At 36.6% G+C, this 21,242-nt stretch overlaps 1 protein-coding gene across 1 annotated transcript in view; it reads left to right on the top strand.

Moving 5' to 3' along the window:
• Nucleotides 1–21,242, top strand: part of ITGA1 (integrin subunit alpha 1) — a 172,425-nt gene that overhangs the window by 115,299 nt on the left and 35,884 nt on the right. The window contains exons 10-15 of the mRNA XM_055554969.1: nucleotides 75–148; nucleotides 1,091–1,235; nucleotides 7,355–7,497; nucleotides 10,685–10,828; nucleotides 11,942–12,199; nucleotides 14,703–14,833. Of these exons, the coding sequence (XP_055410944.1) occupies nucleotides 75–148; nucleotides 1,091–1,235; nucleotides 7,355–7,497; nucleotides 10,685–10,828; nucleotides 11,942–12,199; nucleotides 14,703–14,833 (895 nt within the window). The remainder of the gene's footprint in view (nucleotides 1–74; nucleotides 149–1,090; nucleotides 1,236–7,354; nucleotides 7,498–10,684; nucleotides 10,829–11,941; nucleotides 12,200–14,702; nucleotides 14,834–21,242) is intronic.

Here is a 21,242-nt window from a genome sequence, read left to right as displayed (position 1 = left end):
CAGATGGTACTAGGTCTCTGTCTTCTGCAAATGAGTAGTAGTGTGCTAAAAGCAACTCTCTTCTTCTGTTACAGCTACAGTGGACCAATCGGCAGCATCTTTTGAGATGGAAATGTCTCAGACCGGCTTCAGTGCTCATTATTCACAGGTACATTGATCACTTGGTAGAAAACATCTTTTTTTTTTAGGTTTCCTTTCTCAAAGTCAACACTGAGACATCAGCATTACAGATGCAAATTGCAGTTCATGACATGAGCAGTTATTCAGACCATGTAGTTTATAATCCAAATAGGAAAGAGGAGATTTCCCTGGTGGGCCAATGGTTAAGACTTTGCCTTCCAGTGCAGGGAGTATGGATTTGATCCCTGGTCAAGAAGATCTCACATGCCTCACATCCAAAAAACCAAAACATAAAACAGAAGCAACCACATAACAAATTCAATGAAGACTTTAAAAATGGACATGGAAAAGAAAACTCTTAATAGGAAAAAAATAATGTTATTAGTTGTCATAATTTTTTTAAAAAAAGGAAACAGCATTTCACAGGCTTATTAGGAAAACATGTTATCACACGCACAGCTCACTACACTGTACTGATCATCATGAATCAGCTTGAGGTCTTCCTTCTGTAATTATACATCTAACTAAATAAAATATTTAATTTAACATATTTGCTAAATATATGTATCTTTTTCTCAGTGTCAAAGTATTCAAGGTCTTACTAGAAGTCCATGTTCAAGACCCAGAATTCTTAACAGCCATAAAGCAAAAAGACAAGATTAGAAAATACATTCTTTATAGTAGATGGAAGAAAAGGTGCTAATACCATGGTCCCTGCACAGGAATATTGACATTTCAGGGTGCAATTGTAGTGGATAACCTAGGGAAATTTCCTTATTCTGCCTCAGTTTCCTCTTCTGTAAAATGGGGGTGGTAATAATGGAATCTAGCCCAGTGGGCTTTGGGGACAATTTTATGGTTTAATATACGTAAAGCTGTTTGAACAGTACTTATCATACTGTTAATGCCATGTACGTGTTTACACTACTATTTTTGTTAAAGATCATTGTTTTCTCTGTATGGGTATCAGGACTGGATCATGCTTGGAGCAGTAGGAGCCTATGATTGGAATGGAACAGTTGTCATGCAGAAGGCTGATCAAAGCGTAATTCCCCAGAACACAACCTTTAATGTTGAGTCCACAAAGAAGAATGAACCTCTTGCTTCTTATTTAGGTAAAGTTTGGATGTAATTGATAGAAAGTTATTTTTTTAGAAAAGTTTTGTGTTTTTTTCATTTTTAGCATTATTTGCTTATACTTAGATAGGCAGACTTCGTAAAAGAGATCACTTCTACAAGTTAGATATTTTATAGGACCCATGAAAGTTTCCAGGCCTCTGAGTAACCTTAGTAAAAATAATAGAATATGAGGGGCCTTTCTCAGAAGGACTGTCTACACAGGGAGGGATTTGGACTGAAATTCATGCTTTTTGAGGTCTCTTTGTGTCTGGTATTCTCGTTAATGTCACCAAATGCTTCAGACCCAGTGAACAAGAAGCAAAGGTAGAAAAAGAAAACTTGACTCAGGCTACCCTGAAGCCCAGACTCCCATATTCTCTTAAATATTTTTTATCATTAGTTTCTCTCTATGGGTCCTAATTTTGGAAGGTAAACATTTTACTTGTTATGTCATATGACTTCTTCTTTAATACCTTTGCTGACAATCAGATACATATTGAACTGAAGCCCGGTAATGTAATGATTTCCCAAAGACTTGCCTAGAATGAGGAGGTACATATCTGGTGTTACTTTATTCTGAATTTGTGCCAGGCTGGGAGCTGTCTGGGGGATACCAGGGGACTCTTCCATCACTGGTCCATCTCAGTAAGCAGTTGGGAGGGCCTAGGATGGAAGGGCTTCCCTGGTGGCTCAGATGGTACAGAATCTGCCTGCAGTGCAGGCAATCTCCTGACCCAGATTTGATCCCTGGGTTGGGAAGATCCCCTGGAGAAGGCAATGGCTACCCACTCCAATATACTTGCCTGGAGAATTCATGGACAAAGAAGCTTGGTGGGCTACAGTCCATGGGGGTCCCAAAGAATCGGACATGACTGAGTGACTAACACACACACACATGATGGATAGGACCCTCAGGATATGATTTCCCAGCTCTATCTATTCACTCAACAAATATCTGGGGAGCATTTCTCTTCTCTCTTTACTGGCACATCTGTACATCTTTTTATTCGAGGGCATGTATTAAAGCTATAGAGGCAACAGAATTTAAGGAGAATAAAGAGTCTGAGGAGTTTTGGTAATTAAAAATATATATAACATTTAGCAGCAGGTATAATGTGAGTGCTAAATCCCCTTAAGACACGTTGTTGAACTGCACTAACAGAAGTCTAGTCTATTTCTCATAAATGTCCTATTTCATTCTGCCTTAGTCAGAGAGCAGCTAGAATACTCTAAGCCTTGTCCTAAGCATCACACATTATAAAAGAAGATGCCGAACTAGAATCACCAGTAAAAAATTATCTAAAGACTATAAATCTGAAAACAATCCCCATCTACCCATCCCTCTCCCCACCAAACCTGAAAAAAATGGTGCTTAGAAAACAGCGTACCCTGCATGTCTTTTAAATACTTGAAGGATTGTGATGTAAAATAAAGGGGTTGGTATTAAAATTCATATTCAGTTTTAGCATTAAAAGAGATCTTAGAAAGCAATTGGTACACATCTAATTTGCCAAGTTAAGAAACCGAATACTAGAAATATTATATCACAGTTAACTATGGCAAATCTGAAACTGGAATCTAGGTTTTTAAATTTTTATTCCAGTGTTCATTTCACCACACCAAAATGCTGATTCTGGGCTGATCAAGAAAACACTTACAAATAATAAGTGCCTGCAGTGTGTCAAATATTCAGCTGTAAATTAAGGGTAACAAGGTAAATAAGGGAAATTTATTCCTGCATTGATGAAGCTTATCGTTTTGGATAAGAGACAATACAGAACCACCCAGTCACTCGTGGTGTAATAGGAGCTATGAGACAGAATACCTAAAAAGAGGACAGGAGGTTAGGTTAGATAGTTTCTAAAGGCTCTTCGTGTCCTATGAATCTTTGAGACTGTTCTATTAATATGTAAAATACCCTGAAATCTAGAACCAGTTTAACATGAGGTTTCTTTCCATCCTAGATAGAAGAATTGGAGAACATTTGTTCTCATAAAAATGTTTACACCATAATGACTTAGAAATTTCACTTTTGAGGATCTAGCCTAAAGGGAAAATCAGTTATTTAAGAATGTCAAGGGAATGGTTGTTTTCACTGTATTGTTACTTATAATATTGAGGAAAATGACATATCCTAAATGTTCAAAAATATGAGAATAGTGAAGTAAATGGTAAATCCACTTGATGGAACATCATGCACATGAAAATAAAAATTACAAAGCTGCTGATCCCATCATACTTGAAGTGACTTGAAGTGATTGTGGCCCTAGGTATGCAGTCAGACAGTACAGAGGTACTCTGAGGTCATAGGAGTCTTGACTTTGTTTTCTGACTCTGCCCCTGGTTATCACTTTAGGCAAATTACTTTATTCCTCAAAGCCTTGATTTTCTTATTTATAATAAATAATTTACATACACAGGTATACAACATTTGCATTGTTATGAATATGAGCATAAATAATCCCTGTAAGGTGCTTAGTGTAGTGACAGAGAGTTGCCCCTCAGTAGGTGTTGTCTACTGTTGTATTATTATTCCTCTTCTTAGTATTATGATAGGCAGAATATAGACCCCAAAGATGTCCATGTCCTAATCTCCAGACTTAGATCTTATTGACAAAAGGGACTTTGCAGATGTGATTAAGTTAAGGATCTTGACATGAGAGATTAGCCTGGGATACCTGGTTGGCCCCAATCTCATCACATGAGATTTTAAAATCAGAGAAGCTTTCCTGGATGTGGAGAGACAGACCCATAGAAAAATGGTCAGAGAGATTAATGTTATTGGCTTTAAAAATGGAAAATGGGTGCCAAAAGCCAAGGAATGTGAGTGGTCTCTAGAAGCCACAGTGGGCAAGAAAATGGATTCTTCTCTGTAGCATCTGAAGGAACCCTGCCCTACCAACACCATGATTTTAGCCCAGGGAGACCTAGGGGCTGATTTCTGACTGTATAAGATAATAAAATCATGATGTATTAAGCCATCAAGTTTGTGGTAATTTGTTACAGCAGCAATAGAAAACTAATACAAGTATATTATATAGCTACTAAGAGTAGCTGATAGTAATACTACTACTAATTAGTAGTGAACAGTTACAACATTAAAGATATTGTGCACAAAGATATTGACATCCTCAAAGATGTGAATGACATGGTCACTACTCTAAGGAAGTTCACACATTAACACCACATTTAATAATATATTAATAATAACTTTATTTGATAAATAAAACTATAGTATTTTTAGTATTCTGAGTGATTATATGATTAAATTCTTTAAAAATAAAAAAACCTTAAAGAACTCTAAATCTATTATTCTCAAAAACCTTGGGTTAATGATTTGCTTAAAGCAGACGTAGAGAATTCAAGACTGAAAGGTACTGCTGCAAGCAAAAAAAATTGAGAACCTTCACTCCTGACCACATATTTATAATATATGACTCCTCTCTGCCCAGAAAAGGAAATTTGGGGGTATATTGTTGACAGTGTGATAAGATTATTTTTTTGTTTGTTTCGAAGATTTTTTTTAATCTTTTTATTAGCTTAGTCACAGGTTAGTGCTTTAGATATTTTGCTGATATAAAGTCTAATTTATGTAAGATTTCTTTCAAAATGGAAAAGCACTCAGAAAGAGATCAAGGGAGAAAAGTGGCTTTTCCCCCAAATATTATTCCAAATCTAAAATTAAGGTTTCAAAATGTTTCCTTGTGTGGGTTACACATTAAGAAGAGTTTGAATGTGTTCTTCCAATCTGTGTGGATTGAAAGTTGTTAGACTATGAAAATTCTGAAGGAAGGTAAGTAAGAGGTAGACAGTCTATTAAAAAATCTTATTGTAACCAATAATGATCAGAAAGCAGCGGGAACCAGCCATGGAACCTCCCTCAGGACAGTTATGCACCCATCTTTCTGTAACCCAGCTTTCTGTGGCCCTGCTGGTGAGAATACAGGCAAGATCCTGTTCCCTGCCTCCCCGACCCACAGTTTGCTGATTTCTAATCACACCAGACTGATTCAAGAGGAAAGGTAAAGACGTGAGGCAAACACATGCAATCAAGACAGATCCTGTGTTTCCCATTACCTCACCTGATTCTAGCACTTTTCCCAAGAAGTGAATCATGAGAGCTGACAGGATGTACTCTTCATAAATCCACACACAGAGCTATGTCATCAATTTTCCTTTCTCTTCAGTTCTGTGCCTTTCTTTTTCAGAAAGTAGTATAAACTTTTAAATCTTTATCATGATTTTCCTTGCATTAAAATTAGACTTCACTGAGTCCTCCTTCTTGCTCTCTTGTTATTGTTTTTAGACGCCCAAGCTTCAGCCAGGATTACCTGCCTGGGTTGTTACTGGCCCTGTGAAGGGTTTCAGCTAACAGTTTAGTTATCAAGTATGCACCATCAAAGTCAACTAGATAATAAAAAACTCCAGCCTCAAACATAATTTTCAACTTATTTTTTAAAGGTTGTTTTACCAGTTTGCATTCATAGCTCTGAAATTGCAAAAAAAAAAAAAATCCATGTGTACTAACACTCTCGCCCCACTCCCTTCTTAATATTTCTGAGAGAGCTGCATGAAATAACCTTTGTTTTGTACATTCTTCTTTTCCATTTTATTTTTATATAAACATTACCCTAAAGTTTTTATTTTCTAAGCAATATTGTGGTTAGTAACAAAAATATAACACGCTACATGTCTGGAAAATAATACAGTCTATTATGTATAGTAATTTTTTTAAAAAAAAAGCTCTAAGATGAAGCAATGAAATTGTAAGAAAAGTATTTACAAAAGAAAATGTGGCTGAGGAATTGTGTTCCCCTAGCATTTGTAAAAATAAATATATTTGAGTACAAAACCTCTGTTTCTCTCTTAAAGTTTTGGAAGAAAGTGAAACTATTATCTTATGGTAAAATACTTGGTAAGTAAATTATCAATATAATCTTTTTCTCCGTAAGGAATGCTATTCTGTGGCATTTGGAAAAATAATCTGCCTTCTACTCTAGTGGTGGCCAGCACTGGTTATTAGAACATTTCTTCCTTCGGTAGAGTTGAAATCTGCACATGGTAATTTTTATCTATTTGTTTAGCTCTGTTCTCTAGACATACAAACAATAAATCTAATTCTTCATTCAAAATTAATAATAATCAGTCTTAAAGACTTTAAAATTTTAAAGGGCATGAAAGCTCAATTAAAAAGAAGAATGATTAAACATGAGAGATAGTTATTCAAGCTCACTTTTAATCAAACAAATGAAAATTAAAATCATGGCAAGGTATATTGTTTAACATTTATTAGAGCACCCACAATTTTAAATAATTATATACCTAATGTTTGTGAAATTTTGGTGAAACTACCCTCTCCAATGGCTGTTCATGGAATGAATTAGTACAAATATTCTGGAAACAATTTGTCAGATGTTATAAGAACCATTAAAAATTTGATCTGGTAATCTATTCCTTGAAATTTGTCATCAAAAAAGTCCAAAAGAAAGAAAAAAAGTAAGTGCTCAAAGATGTCTTTGCAGACTTAAGTGTTATGCCAAAAAAGTAAAAACCACGTAAATTCCACCATTTCATCAGGAAATGGTCCTGAGTTATAAACACAAGGCATTTACACTTTAATTCAGATAAATAAGCTTCAGCCACTTAAAATTACAGTTAAAAACCTAGACAATGATACAGAAAAGGTTTACATTAACTATGATTCCAACTGTATAAAATTATCAATTTCTATAGCATAAGCACATGCATCCAAATGAAATACAGCTGGTTTATTACTGAAGAGTAAATTGAGATTACTAGAGTTGTGTATATGTGTGTATGTATGTGTGTTTTTCTGTCATTGTTATATCATTTGTGCCTTTTAACAGTAAAATCTAAGGTTTGGAGGAAAATAAATTTCAGAATGAACCAACTGTGGTAGATAATCAAGGAACCAACTAAAAGTTCTAACCAATACACATTTACCTGCATTAAAGAAAACATTTATTTTCAAAAAAAAGAGACGTCCATGTAAACATATAAAAATGATTCTCCCAGCCATTTAAAATAGATCTTGATTTATTCCATGCAGACTCTAAGGGGCCAGCAAGTATATCTGGCGTCTCTCTTTTGTTAGGTTACACAGTAAGCTCTGCCACTACTCCTGGAGATGTGCTCTACATTGCTGGACAGCCGAGGTACAATCACACAGGCCAGGTTGTCATCTACAGGATGGAGGGCAGAGACATCAGGATTCTCCAGACACTCAATGGAGAACAGGTAAGCTTCAAACTTGTTGTTTTAAATTAATCCATTCATATTCTTCCTGTATAAATTGAATTATCTATTGTCCTAAATGTTTTAAAAACGGCACACCCATATTCAACATCCACGGTACATAGGGTCTCGTGTTAGGTTTCTTGGAGGTACGTAAACTTATCTGCATCTTTGGTATCAGGAAAATTTCAGCTGGATGGAGATACAGGTAAGAAAAATAGATACTGATGTAGATACAGACGTATAAATAAATGCAAAAGGAATCTCAGACAGTAAGAAGTACGGAAGTGCCAGTGCCACAGATAGTAAATTCAGAAGATGGAAAGAGCCATAAGCTAGGATTGGTACAGACAGTCTTCCTAGGAGATAAAATCTGGGCTAGTCTAGAGGAAAGACAATGTAGATAGGCAGAAAGAACCAGTTAAAAAAAGTAGGTCCCAATTGTGTGAGGTTTTTTAGTGTTGGAGTAAAGAATTCAGATTTTCTCCTGGAGGTGATGGGAAATAATTTGTAACATGTAAAATCAGAGAATTCTCTTTTGATAATATCGAATATTAAAAGTAATTTAAGAAAAACTATATATATAATATGCAAACATAGCTATATATAAATATTTTTTAAATTGAAAGAAACATCTATGCTATTATTGGTTATTATTGAATTGAGATAATTTAAGTAATTTTTATTCCTTTTTTCATAGTTTTCTGCATTTTCCAAGTATTCTAGAATGAGATTGTATTAGTTTTATTCTACATTCCTCATGGGATGGAGGCATTCTTGGGCTTCACTAAATATTCCAACTAGTTTACCTGCCCACACACACACACACGAAATATTCAGAAGGGCAGGGCAGTGCCAGCCTCCCTCTCCTGCAGGAACCCTGACAGGCACCCAGCATATGGCTCACCTGAGCTGCCAAGAGACAGATGCTTCAAGCAGGTGCAGTTGCTGCCCTGGCTTTAAAGCCCTACAGGAGGCAAGATCTTTTCTAGTAGCACCATAGACATAGCTTCCCTGGGTCTTGTTAGAAGCATGAAGTTTCAAGAGTCAGTGCTTTCTAGGAAGCCCAAAATATATTATTTCCATCAAGTATCTATCATTCCCCCCAGCCTAAATGCAACGTCCCAATCAGAGGTTTTGTCACCACACTCAATGTTGCTAAGTGTTGTAGTTGAAATCCTTTCTCATCATATTACACAGTTAGAGTAAGCCAAAGGTCAGATTCTCATTTAGCAGGTGAGAGGGTGTTGTTAGCCCTTTGCTCATAATCAGAAAATGCATCAACAATAAAAACAAGGCTCTTGTTGGAGGTCAAGGATGAGATGAAAAGAACCTGAAATGATAGATCGACAATAAAAGTGAAAAAGGAAGGGATGTGGCAGACATAAATAAGGAAGAATTGACAAGATGGTAAAATAAATCATTTGGATGACATCTTAGGTCTGTTGTATACTTGCATGCTCAGTTGCTCAGTCGTGTGCAACTCTTTGTGATCCCGTGGACTATAGGCATTCACTCTCCTCTGTCCATGGGATTTCCCAGGCAAAAATACTGGAGTGCGTTATTTCCTTCTCCAGGGAATATTCCTGACCCAGTGATCAAACCCACATCTCCTGCATCTCTTGCATTGCAGGCAGATTCTTTACCACTAAGCCACCAGGGAAGCCCCTTAGATCTCTTATCACTGTATTAGTTGTCTAAAAACCAGGAAATGTAAAATTTGTAAAAAAAAAAACTTATGAGCATTTGAGGAGAGTATCACAAATGATATAAATCACGAAAAATTTGAGTTGCAAGTCTGGGAGAAAGAAGGCACCATGATTAAAACGTCAGCAACTCAAGCCATTAAAAAAAATTTTTTTTTAGTGGTATTTAGTTTTAGACATGTTTTCTATAACAGTGTGCGCAAATTCAAATGGTTGCAAGTGGCAGGGAGGTAGAGCCAATTAAAAAGCTGCTGGGCAGAAGACAACAGGAAGTGGGAGCCAAGGCCTGGGCAGCTTGTGGCTTAGCCCCGGCTCAACTCTGGATGGCTATTGCCATGTAAGAATGAAGGGCCAATATTGTCAGATCTTAAAAAAATTTTAGTTATATTTGTAATTAATTCAATCTAAAAAGCAAAGACTTTTTAAACCCTTCATAAGCCTGTGAGAAAAGGACATCCAAAAAACCAGTGTCTAGCAACTGTCTAAATGTCTAGCAATGTGTAAAAATGTAGAACTGGGGGTCTTGCAGAGGATGGAGTGAAATTTGCCAGTTAAGATAGTGGGGATTAAAAAAAAGAAAAAAAGATAGTGGGGATTGTTAGGGAAGGATTAATTATCTAAGGGAATAGAATAGTTGCAGGTCTGAACTTAGGGGAGGTCACAATCTAGGGGATGGAAGCAAAGAAAGGAGTCGTAAATATGAAAGGCTGATCTACATCTATAATATAGTGGTAGAACCAGGAGAGCAAAAGTAACATCATAGAGGCCAAGACAGGAAGTTTCAAAGAGAAAATTATGAGCATCAAATTTCAAACACAAGTCAATATTTGGGAAAGTTATTGCACTTAGTGAAGCACAAGTACCCTGGATTTCCCTAAAACTCATTCCTGTTATTAAAGAGAACATATAATCCTGCTAGACCATGGTTCCCAGCAATCCTTTTATATTCCTCTATCTCCCATGGCCGCTGGGACAAGACTTAGTCATTCTGTCAAGCAGAGTCTTCTAAGATTCTTAGGTAAAATATGCTGCCCCCATGTTCCAAGGCAATTCAATTCCTTGTGGTGTATTTCAGTTTATATTTTCATTTTACTGTATTCAAGCATATACTGAAGCCACTGGGAAATGCCCTGTATTGTTCATTTCATTTAAAAAATTGTTGTATTCTCACTGGTCTTTTCTAATTCACGCAGAAGAGAAGTTAGGGTAAAAATCCAAAGAAAATCCTTACTCTTATTCTCAAGCTACAGACTCTAATATCACAGCTGCTCATCCTCCTGGATGGAACTGACTAATATTCATTAACTTTATGCAGAACCAATAAAATGCTCTCAGGTAGCATCAATTTCTATATTTCATTTCCTTTGGCATCTGAATACCAGATGCTCTTCTCGATTGGTATAAGAGAAATGCAGGTTTTTAGTTTCCTTGAGAGGTTCTGATGTTTATCAGACTCTTTTGTTCTGTTTTGTCTTGTGTCCTAGATTGGTTCCTACTTTGGAAGTGTTTTAACAACAATTGACATTGATAAAGATTCTAATACTGACATTCTTCTAGTCGGGGCTCCCATGTTCATGGGAAGAGAGAAGGAGGAACAAGGAAAAGTGTATGTCTACGGTCTGAATCAGGTAACGGTTACTTTGGTAGAAATTCAGGAAAATCTCTTTGTTTCTTAAAATTTCAGTTAATAATGTTCTAATTTTTCACTCACTCTGGCAAAAGGAACAAAGAAGCTTTCGGGGCCAATCTACCTCACTAACCCCTCAGCCTCTAAATGAACATTTAGAATTGTAGCAAAATAACTCAGTTAGATATTTTCTGCTTATAAATGTGAACTTGATTAAGAGTATATAGAATAAAGATAAATACATTTCACTAAATTGTTAAATTCGCAGGGCAACCATTTGTGAGCTCTGGTCTAGGAGTGGGTCACATTAACAGTTCAAGCTCTGTGTGAGTGTGTATGGGCACACACATGTGTAAAGGGAGGAGTGAGGAAAGACTGCAGAGAAGTAGTGAATGTAATGGCAGTCACACCAAACACTGAGCAAACTGCTGTGGGCTTTGGAATACTTCACTCAGCTGCAGTGAGATGTTTGTTTTTCTGATCCTAGCCTCAGACATCATTTGCTAAGTGAAATAATTCTTGACTTCTTCATTAGAAGAATTTTTGCTGTTTACAGCAGGGTTGGGATGTATCTATTTAGCGTGTTAAATTTTTAGTCTTTCCCATTTACTTATTTAAATCATAAATTATGTGTCTTTCTCCCTATCATCTTTTTGATTCCTCCTGTCAACATTTTTTGGTTCTGTACCGTTTTTCCCTTTTTCCCAAGAAACTGTGTTCCTGTTCATCATTTCTGTCCTTTATAGGGAAGCATATAGAGAGACTTTTCCGAAAACACAATAATAGGTAAAGAAAGGATAGTGACACAAAATGAGAATTTAAAAATTCAGCTCTTCAGCTTTAAAAAGTTGCTGTTGAATTATATACTCATTCGATTACATTAAAAAGAGACTCCATTAAAATCCTCAGTACATCCTTGCCTACACTCCTATAATCTGTTTGTGGAAATTTCTCACTTTGCTCTCAGATAGACACAAGTCTTAAGAAATTTTGCAAACTTTACCCTTCAGGTACAAATGGTTTTTAATAGCACTGATTTAGTACATACTTTAAAACTTTGCTCTGCTGTAGTTATGACAGAAATCCATAAGGATTCTGTTTATCTTTCTTCCAGACAAGGTTTGAATATCAAATGAGCCTGGAACCCATTAAGCAGACTTGTTGTTCATCTCTGAAGCACAACTCATGCGCAAAGGAAAACAAAAACGAGCCATGTGGGGCTCGTTTTGGAACAGCTATTGCTGCTGTGAAAGATCTCAACCTTGATGGATTTAATGACATCGTGATTGGAGCGCCCCTGGAAGATGATCACGGAGGAGCTGTGTACATTTATCACGGAAGTGGCAAGACTATACGGGAGGAGTATGCACAAGTAAGAAGTGAAGCCTACAGATTCCTTCATTTATTTATTATCTTAGTGTAACAGGTGTGGATGTTACCAAAATACAGTAATGGTATATAGTCATACAGTCAGTAGCAATGTATGGGGTTTTTAAAATTTTATCAGTCATTGAGAAAGCATCGGTTTATTATATTATTCGTGTATTTCTAATCCTGTGATTCTTGCCCTTAATTGATAAGTGGGTTCAATACCAGGCATCACCTGTCTTGCTTCACAAACTATTTAATTTTTTCTTCTGACTCTTGGGAAACTAGATTTCTAAGTTTTCTTCATAGTAGAATTACTTGTATTGAATATTTTATTGTTTTGTCTAGTTTTTCTTTTCTGTTGTCATATGCCTTGTCTTCATGACTTAATCTTTTTTTTTAATTGAAGGATAATTGCTTTACAATTGACTTGATCTTTTGAAATGGCAAAAACACAAAACAAAAGAGCACTTTTTAACGATGCTGTTTACCAACTACAGTGTGTCTGATCCTAAACAGAGGGTACCGCTTTCTGAGTAAGAGAATAGTGATTATATGATTTAGCCAATAAAGGAGAAGAAATTGTTTTTATATTCAGTACCCATGTTTTTATAATAAAATCACATTAATTTTATATTTATGAATTAAATTGGTGTATTTTCATAAAAATAAATTTGGACTTCTGAAGGTTTATAATTTTCTACCAAGTAATCCCTCTTGGAAAAAACTCTGAATAATTAAGTTTAACCTGCAGGGGATTTCTATTGTTCTTGATTTAAATTTATTGTCAGCTAATGACTCTATAAATTAGAGCCCAATATATAAATTAGAACTTTTTCCTACATGAGAAAAATGTCCATTTACAGAAGTGTTTTATGTTTGACAAAAGTAAAAGAATTTAAAGGGATTCTTCTAATGTAATTGTCTGTTTTTAAGTAACCATAGTTAATTGGACATTGAACAACTACTTATGAATAAAATAGAATTCACTACTTTTCTAACTTATGAAAAGAAAAACAGAACAACAGTTATTTCTATTTATTTTGTAAATGTTCTTTGGCTCCATAGTCAACAGAATTCTCAAAATCTATTCATGTCTTGTGAAGTTGTCCTTAATTTTTCATTGTCATAATGACGTTAATAGTGAAAAACAAAATAAAGGGCATATTTCAGTAATATATTTTCACTAACAAGACTCCGATCTGTTTAATAAGTGATTTGCTTCTTTTAAAAATCTTCATGGTACTTCATAACTGGAAACAGGCAATATTAACTATTGGAGTGTGATGGAATCAGGTACTGGAAGAAGGAGTTTCTTTCTTGTGTTCTTCACATTATTCATTCCGGTTCAATACCTCAAACTTAATGGAGTAGCATTTGCAATATAAAAATAAGGATTTTAAAATCATTAATAAGTAGACTAGATTCTCTTCAGCAATTGTTTTGTAAAATGATGATAAATCAAGATGCAGCTTTAAGCAAAAAAAACAATAAAGAATGTTAGAGTTGAGTTTGTTTAATTATTGGCAGAATGCTTTCCCAAGAATAGGTGAGAAATGTGCTCATTCATTGCTATGGTAACTAGAGGTGCTGCCTGTGTATGGAATGATCCAGAATCAAACTGAATCAAGCCCTCCAGAAGCAGTGGGGTCAATAACTCCTGATTTCTCTGCTGAAAAATATAAGGAAACAATTTCCAGTGAACCACAAACCTTTAGGCTTGAAAGATGTTTTCATTTGCTTTGCCTTATTTGGCTTCTTAAATTTTATGACATTTAAGTGGAAGATAGGATAAGGAGACTCTAAGTTTAGGGAGAGTTTGTCAGTCAGGACTCCCTGCCATTAGGTTCTGTTAAAATGCTATCAGCTTGAACCTGAGCTAAGTTAGGAAGTACAGATGCCAAACATATTATGTATGGTAATGTGCATGAGAACTCCCTATTCATTTGTGCTTCCCAACACTGTGGATACATGTGAATGAAATAGAATCTATTATGCTCTTGACTTTTAGTCCCATTTTTGACAGACAGTAAAGATGACATATTGAAAAATGTATTTGATGGAATGTATTATTTATACCCAGCCTCAAAGTTCAGTGAACCCCAAATTGACTCTAGGATAATTTTCCACTCCCCCTCTTGCTTGTATGATGTGTTTCCAGTACCTTTATATATCTCTGTGTAATGGAATTGAACAGAAACTAGAAAGCAGAGCCAATTACTCATAATGTTTTCCTTTAGGATTAGACAAGATGACGTTATATAATGTTTTTCCCTCTCTCTGGTGTCAATAACCCTGGAATGACTTTGTCTGCACTATAAAAAGAATATCCTTTGGGAACATCTGAGTAATTCTTCTTGTCCCCACATGAGGGGCCTCTTGGGCAGGTTTCCAAAAGATCTCTCATTTTAATTTTTTGTCAACCAATCCAAGTTCTCAGATTTATTTGAAACGGTTTTTCAAGAGACTCTTCTGACATTAAAAACTCTCTGTTGGTATTTTCACAGCGTATTCCGTCAGGGGGAGATGGCGAGACACTGAAATTTTTTGGCCAGTCTATTCACGGAGAAATGGATTTAAATGGTGATGGTCTGACTGATGTCACTATTGGGGGCCTTGGTGGTGCTGCCCTCTTCTGGTATGTATTTTAATAACATCCAATTAATCTGATCCACAACATCTGCAAATTAACATGACACATTACTGAGTCCTTGCCTGAGTGCGTGTGTGCTAAGTCGCTCCAGTCGTGTCTTTGCAACTTCAGACTCTGCGACACTATGGACTGTAACCCGCCAGGCTCCTCTGTCCATGGGATTCCCCAGGCAAGAATACTGGAGAGGATTGCCATGCCCTCTTCCAAGGGATATTCCTAACCCAGGGATTGAACCCCAGTCTCTTATGTCTCTTACATTGGCAGGCATGTATTTTAATAACATCCAGTTAATCTGATAATATTTTACAGATAGGTCAGGAAGATGCCCTGGAGAAGGAAATAGCAACTCCAGTAATCTTGCCTGGAAAATCCCATGGACAGAGGAGCCTGGCAGCCTACAGTCCATAGAGTCACAAGAGTGGGACATGACTTAGTGACTAAATAACCAGAGCTCAGAGTATGATCAGAGTTTGTATACAAAATGCCCATTTCTTTTTTTTGCTCCCATATTCAGAAAAAAATTATGCAGTTTGGGAATCTGAGAAACTGATAAATCTTAAAAATAAAGCACCTGTATTAAAAGAACAAGTAGAATCAACTCTTAATGTGGGTTATCTATTATGTGATTGTCATTCTGCTTAGAGGAGGGGATAGGGGAAAAGAGGGCCTCATACAGGTTGTATATAAACAAGAAACTTTCCCTAAATTTAAGTTACTTACAAGCTTTTAGGGATAACTGACTCTTCATTCATTTACACAGTGCATAGAACTAGACGTTTGTGCATCACTGACTGATTATATTGTTGGTCAAGCATCTACAATAGTGACTTCTCTCAGTCTTTAAAATGCCTGCATCCCCAAATTAATTTCAGTTAATTGTAACATCCTCATCAATAGTCAGATATGTTCACTAATGCCAATTAATCAATTAATTAGCTTATTAATAAAATAATAAGTTATTAATTAATGGCATTAATAACTAGCTTTAACTAGTTAAAAGACAATTTCAAAAGTGTTCTATTTTTTTATGTGATTATTTCAAATAAAAATGTAAATAAAATCAATAAAATATCAATAACCTCATGAGAAATTTGTGTGACAATTTTGAAAAATGTCACAAACTTTGTTAAAACATATAAAAGGATTTAATAAATTAAAAAATATTTTCACCTATGCCTTGATGGAAAGTCCATATGTTGATTCTTTCAAATTAATCATTAGTTTAGTGCAATTCAGATGGTCTTTTTTCAAACTTTATATAGAAAGATAGTAAAGAAAATTATGAAAGAGGTGAAGATAGAGTCATAATTTAAGATAATCCTTAAGAACTAAAGGTCAAATAAAAGTTGTACACTAAACTACACAGAGAGGAACTATTATGCTTTTTTAAAACTTTTAACCATGCAGCAGAAGGAAAGGAGAATGCCTAGAAAAGGAGAATGCTAGGCAGCATGATCTGTGACTTTTGGGGAAGACCACTGAAAACCAAGGCTCCAAACCAGAAGTCACCAGTTTCGGGAACAACAAATACATTTAGTTTTTGTTTGAACTGCTAATTCTGGGTTAATTCATTAGGATAATCTTTACCCACAAATATTTATTGTATCCTCCTCCTTGTATTAAAAAATATACACATGTTTTAAGGGCAACTTTTATTCTCCAATTTGTGTCAAGGGCTACTTTCAAAGCCCTGAAAACTTGTTTCTGGCCTCTCCTGCCCCCAGTCAAGGCTTTATCATTGATGAGCCAGAATAACAGAGTTAGGTTCCTGACATCGCATAGCAAAATGGACCAAACCAGCACAATAAAACACGAAGACCAAGATTGGCAGTGCTGAAGAGGGAACTCAGAGTGGATACAGCTGGCAGGCGAAAAACAGAGGCCCACTCAGCAGTCAGGGATGTCCAGGAGAGTCCAATCCTGTGGGCTAGACTGAGCTGTAGATTCTATAAAGATCTGTGTGGAGCAGAGAGGAGGTGTGGGGTAGGGAAAGGTCAAGGCAAACTTATGCCTGAAGAATCCAAACTATACACTCTCATTCACTCATTCATTGCTGGTGAAAGGGTAAACTAGTTAAAACCCATTAGCAGGCCTTTGTCATTAAAGTGTTAAAAAGCCTTAAAATGTTCTTTTTTAAAAATTTTACCCCATTATTGCAAAATTCAGACTTAAATTGAAGAAAGTAGGGAAAACCACGAGACCATTCAGGTATGACCTAAATCAAATCCCTTACAATTATAGAGTGGAAGTGACAGGGATTAGATCTGATAGGCAGAGTGCCTAAAGAACTATGGACAGAGGTTCCTGACATTGTACAGGAGGCAGTGATCAAGACCATCCCCAGGAAAAAGAAATGCAAAAAGGCAAAATGGTTGTCTGAGGAGGCCTTATAAGTAGCTGAGTAAAAGAAGAGAAGCTAAAGGTAAAGGAGAAAAAAGATATACCCATTTGAATGCAGAGATCCAAAGAATAGCAAGGAGAGATAAGAAAGCCTTCTTCAGTGATCAGTGCAAAGATATAGAAGACAATAATAGAATGGGAAAGACTAGAGATCTCTTCAAGAAAATTAGAGATACCAAGGGAACATTTCATGCAAAGATGGGCACTATAAAATATAGAAATGCTATGGACCTAACAGAAGCAGAAGATATTAAGAAGAGGTGGCAAGAATACACAGAAGAACCGTACAAAAATGATCTTCATGACCCAGATAACCACGATGGTGTGATCGCTCACCTAGAGTCAGACATCCTAGAATGCGAAGTCAAGTGGGCCTTAGGAAGCATCACTATGAACAAAGCTAGTGGAGGTGATGAAATTCCAGCTGAGCCATTTAAAATCCTAAAAGATGATGCTCTGAAAGTGCTGCACTCAATATGCCAGCAAATCTGGAACACTCAGCAGTAGCCACAGGACTGGAAAAGGTCAGTTTTCATTCCAATCCCAAAGAAAGGCAATGCCAAAGAATACTCAAACTACCGCACAATTGCACTCATCTCACAGGCTAGCAAAGTAATGCTCAAAATTCTCTAAGCCAGGCTTCAAAAAGTATGTGAACCATGAACTTCCAGATGTTCAAGCTGGATTTAGAAAAGGCAGAGGAACCAGAGATCAAATTACCAACATCCGTTGGATCATGAAAAAGCAAGAGAGTTCCAGAAAAACATCTACTGCTTTATTGACTTCGCCAAAGCCTTTGACTGTGTGGATCACAACAAACAGTTGTGTTTCCACAACTGTGTGGAAAATTCTGAAAGAGATGGGAATACGAGACCACCTGACCTGCCTCCTGAGATATCTGTATACAGGTCAAGAAGCAACAGTTAGAACTGGACATGGAAAAACAGACTCGTTCCAAGCAGGAAAAGGAGTACGTCAAGGCTGTATATTGTCACCCTGCTTATTTAACTTATATGTAGAGTACCTCATGAGAAACACTGGGCTGGAAGAAGCACAAGCTGGAATCAAGATTGCAGGGAGAAATATCAATAACCTCAGATATGCAGATGACACCACCCTTATGGTAGAAAATGAAGAAGAACTAAAGAGCCTCTTGATGAAAGTGAAAGAAGAGAGTAAAAAGTTGGCTTAAAACTCAACATTCAGAAAACTAAGATCATGGCATCTGGTCCCATCACTTCATGGCAAAATAGACAGGGAAACAATGAAAACAATGAGAGACTTTATTTTGGGGGGTTCCAAAATCACTGCAGATGGTGACTGCAACCATGAAATTAAAAGACGCTTGCTCCTTGGAAGAAAATCTATGACTAACCTAGACAGCATATTAAAAAAGCAGAGACATTACTTTGCCAACAAAGGTCCATCTAGTAAAAGCTATGGTTTTTCCAACAGTCATGTATGGATGTGAGAGTTGGACTATAAAGAAAGCTGAGCGCCGAAGAATTGATGCTTTTGTACTGTGGTGTTGGAGAAGACTCTTGAGAGTCCCTTAGATTGCAAGGAGATCAAAGCAGTCTATCCTAAAGGAAATCAGTCCTGAATATTCATTGGAAGGACTGATGCCAAAGCTGAAACTCCGATACTTTGGCCACCTGATGGGAAGAAGTGACTCATTGGAAAAGACCCTGATGCTGGGAAAGATTGAAGGTGGGAGGAGAAGGGGACAACAGAGGATGAGGTAGGTGGTTGGATGGCATCACCGACTCGAAGGACATGAGTTTGAGCAAGCTCCAGGAGTTGGTGATGTATAGGGAGGCCTAGCATGCTGCAGTCCATGGGGTTGCAGAGAATCAGACATGGCTGAGCAACTGAGCTGAATTGAAATTTTTTTAAAGATAAAATCTATGATTTGAGATGTATGATCTTTAGAATAATCATAATGCTGTAGGTTTTAGATTTTTTTTAAGGAGTTAAGATACATATCCAATAAGAGAAGTTTGAATAAATAGATGTAATAAATAGATGTTCATGTATTTGTTGGAACAGTATGCTGCTGCTGCTAAGTCACATCAGTCATATCTGACTGTGTGTGACCCCATGGACGGCAGCCCACCAGGCTCCTCTGTCCCTGGGACTGTCATAATGTTCTAATAAAAACAAAAATATTGGAAAGTTGCTTGTAATTTTTTTAAGTAGGTATGCTTATATATGTATTTGGGCCAGTGTTTATATATGCATATGTGTGTGTATGTGTGTGTGTGTGTGTCTCTCTCTCTTCTCTCTCTATCTCTCTCTCTATATATATATATGTATTTATATGAATAGTGATTAGTGCTGGGTGATAGAATTACAACTGTTTTGTAGTTTTTTGTTTCTTTTATTATATTTTCATATTTTCTATGGGTAAATTGTTTTAAGATAAAAAATATATAATTTTTTAAATGCAAAAACATAAACAGAGTCTTATGTATTCACAAGATCGTTGTTGCTGTTCAGTCACTAAGTCATGTCTGACTTTTTTGCAACCCATGGACTGTAGCTCACCAGGTTGTTCTGTCCAAGGGGATTCACCTGCCAAGAATACTGGAGTGGGTTGCCATTCCCTTCTCCAGGGCATCTTACCGACCAGGGACTGAACCCACATCTCCTGCATTGGCAGGCGGATTCTAACAGCCAGTCTGATTGCAAAGCAAAAGCCAGATAAAGGTATTTAACAATTATACTGGCTTCATTCTAAGGCATTGACCTCAGGCTCCATATACTCTCTTTGCCTAGTTTTGGATTACTGTGCTCTCACTTTGGATTAGTGGAAATCACCAGACATTGGAATTAGAAAGACTGGGTTTAAATCCTAGTTTAAATCCCTGGACAGCTTCTGACAAAATAATCTCTCAAAGTCTTGGTTATATGTAAAACAGAGAAAATAATATGTCTTGTCATGAAAGTTAATTTAAAATGTAAGTGAATAATAAATAGAATGTGTATAAGAATAAATAGCACAGTGCTTTTCGTGCTATTCTGCTTCTCTTTCCTGGAAACAGGAGCAGGGCTGACCCTACAAGAAGAACAGACAAGTATTAGAGTGCACCAAAGTTGTCCAGGGGTCCTCTGGACTCTTCCCAGGTTGGGAACAAACTTGAAGGTGCTGAAAATATGGTTTTGGTTCTGAGGTTGCACCTGGCTACTTGATTTCATCTCTTTTCTATCATAGGCAATTACAGTTCCTTGGCCTATCAATTGTAGGGAATGAAGATTAATTTTCCTTGTAACTTTTGGATTTCCTAGCTGAGACTTCTGTAATAAAAGACGATTAGCAGAACAAACTAAAACAAACAAAACCCAGAAAATACCCAGAAGTTTATTAGAACATATATACCTCATGTATACATGGGAGATAATGAATAACTCTCTGAGGTAGCTTAGAATTCACACTTAAAAATTATCTTAATAGGGAAAGGAAAGGGAGATGTAGGCCTCCTAGGGAAAATGGATGATTTTTAGGAAAGATGAAGAGGCCCTTAAAAGAACAGATGGGAGGTAAAACAGTTTGTAACAAAGTTTTTCCGGGTGTGGTGTCCACTGCAGCCTCCTCTCCTGTGACAAGTCGATCTTCTCTGGTTGATGACACTCCTGTGGAAGGATTTATGACAACTGAGTTCTCTTTAGAGGATGCATCTTTAGGCAGTTAATTGGAGTTCTGAGAAAGCTTTTCAGCATTTGTTGTATTTTAAGTGCCCGCAGTTCAAATGATCAGTATACCAAAGTGGCATGCTTTGCGGAGGCGTGTCCTGAACTCCTATAGTCGTATTTTAGGGTGACATATTCTGCCACCCTTCAGAACCCAAAGCCTAACATGGCTCCAGAATAACCAGGTGTCTTCAGAACGTCAGGTACAATCTCTTCTGTATCAAAGCCTCACGAGTGAAAGGCATCCTGAGAATCCACACTGCGCACAAAGAAGAATCATCTCGGATCACTTACTTGGCACTCC

The sequence above is a fragment of the Bubalus kerabau genome, chromosome 18 (genome assembly GCF_029407905.1).
Source record: "Bubalus kerabau isolate K-KA32 ecotype Philippines breed swamp buffalo chromosome 18, PCC_UOA_SB_1v2, whole genome shotgun sequence".
NCBI classification, from domain to species: domain Eukaryota; kingdom Metazoa; phylum Chordata; class Mammalia; order Artiodactyla; family Bovidae; genus Bubalus; species Bubalus kerabau.
The sequence above is the reverse complement of the archived record's forward strand: the minus strand, read 5'-3'. Positions and strand labels throughout refer to the sequence as shown.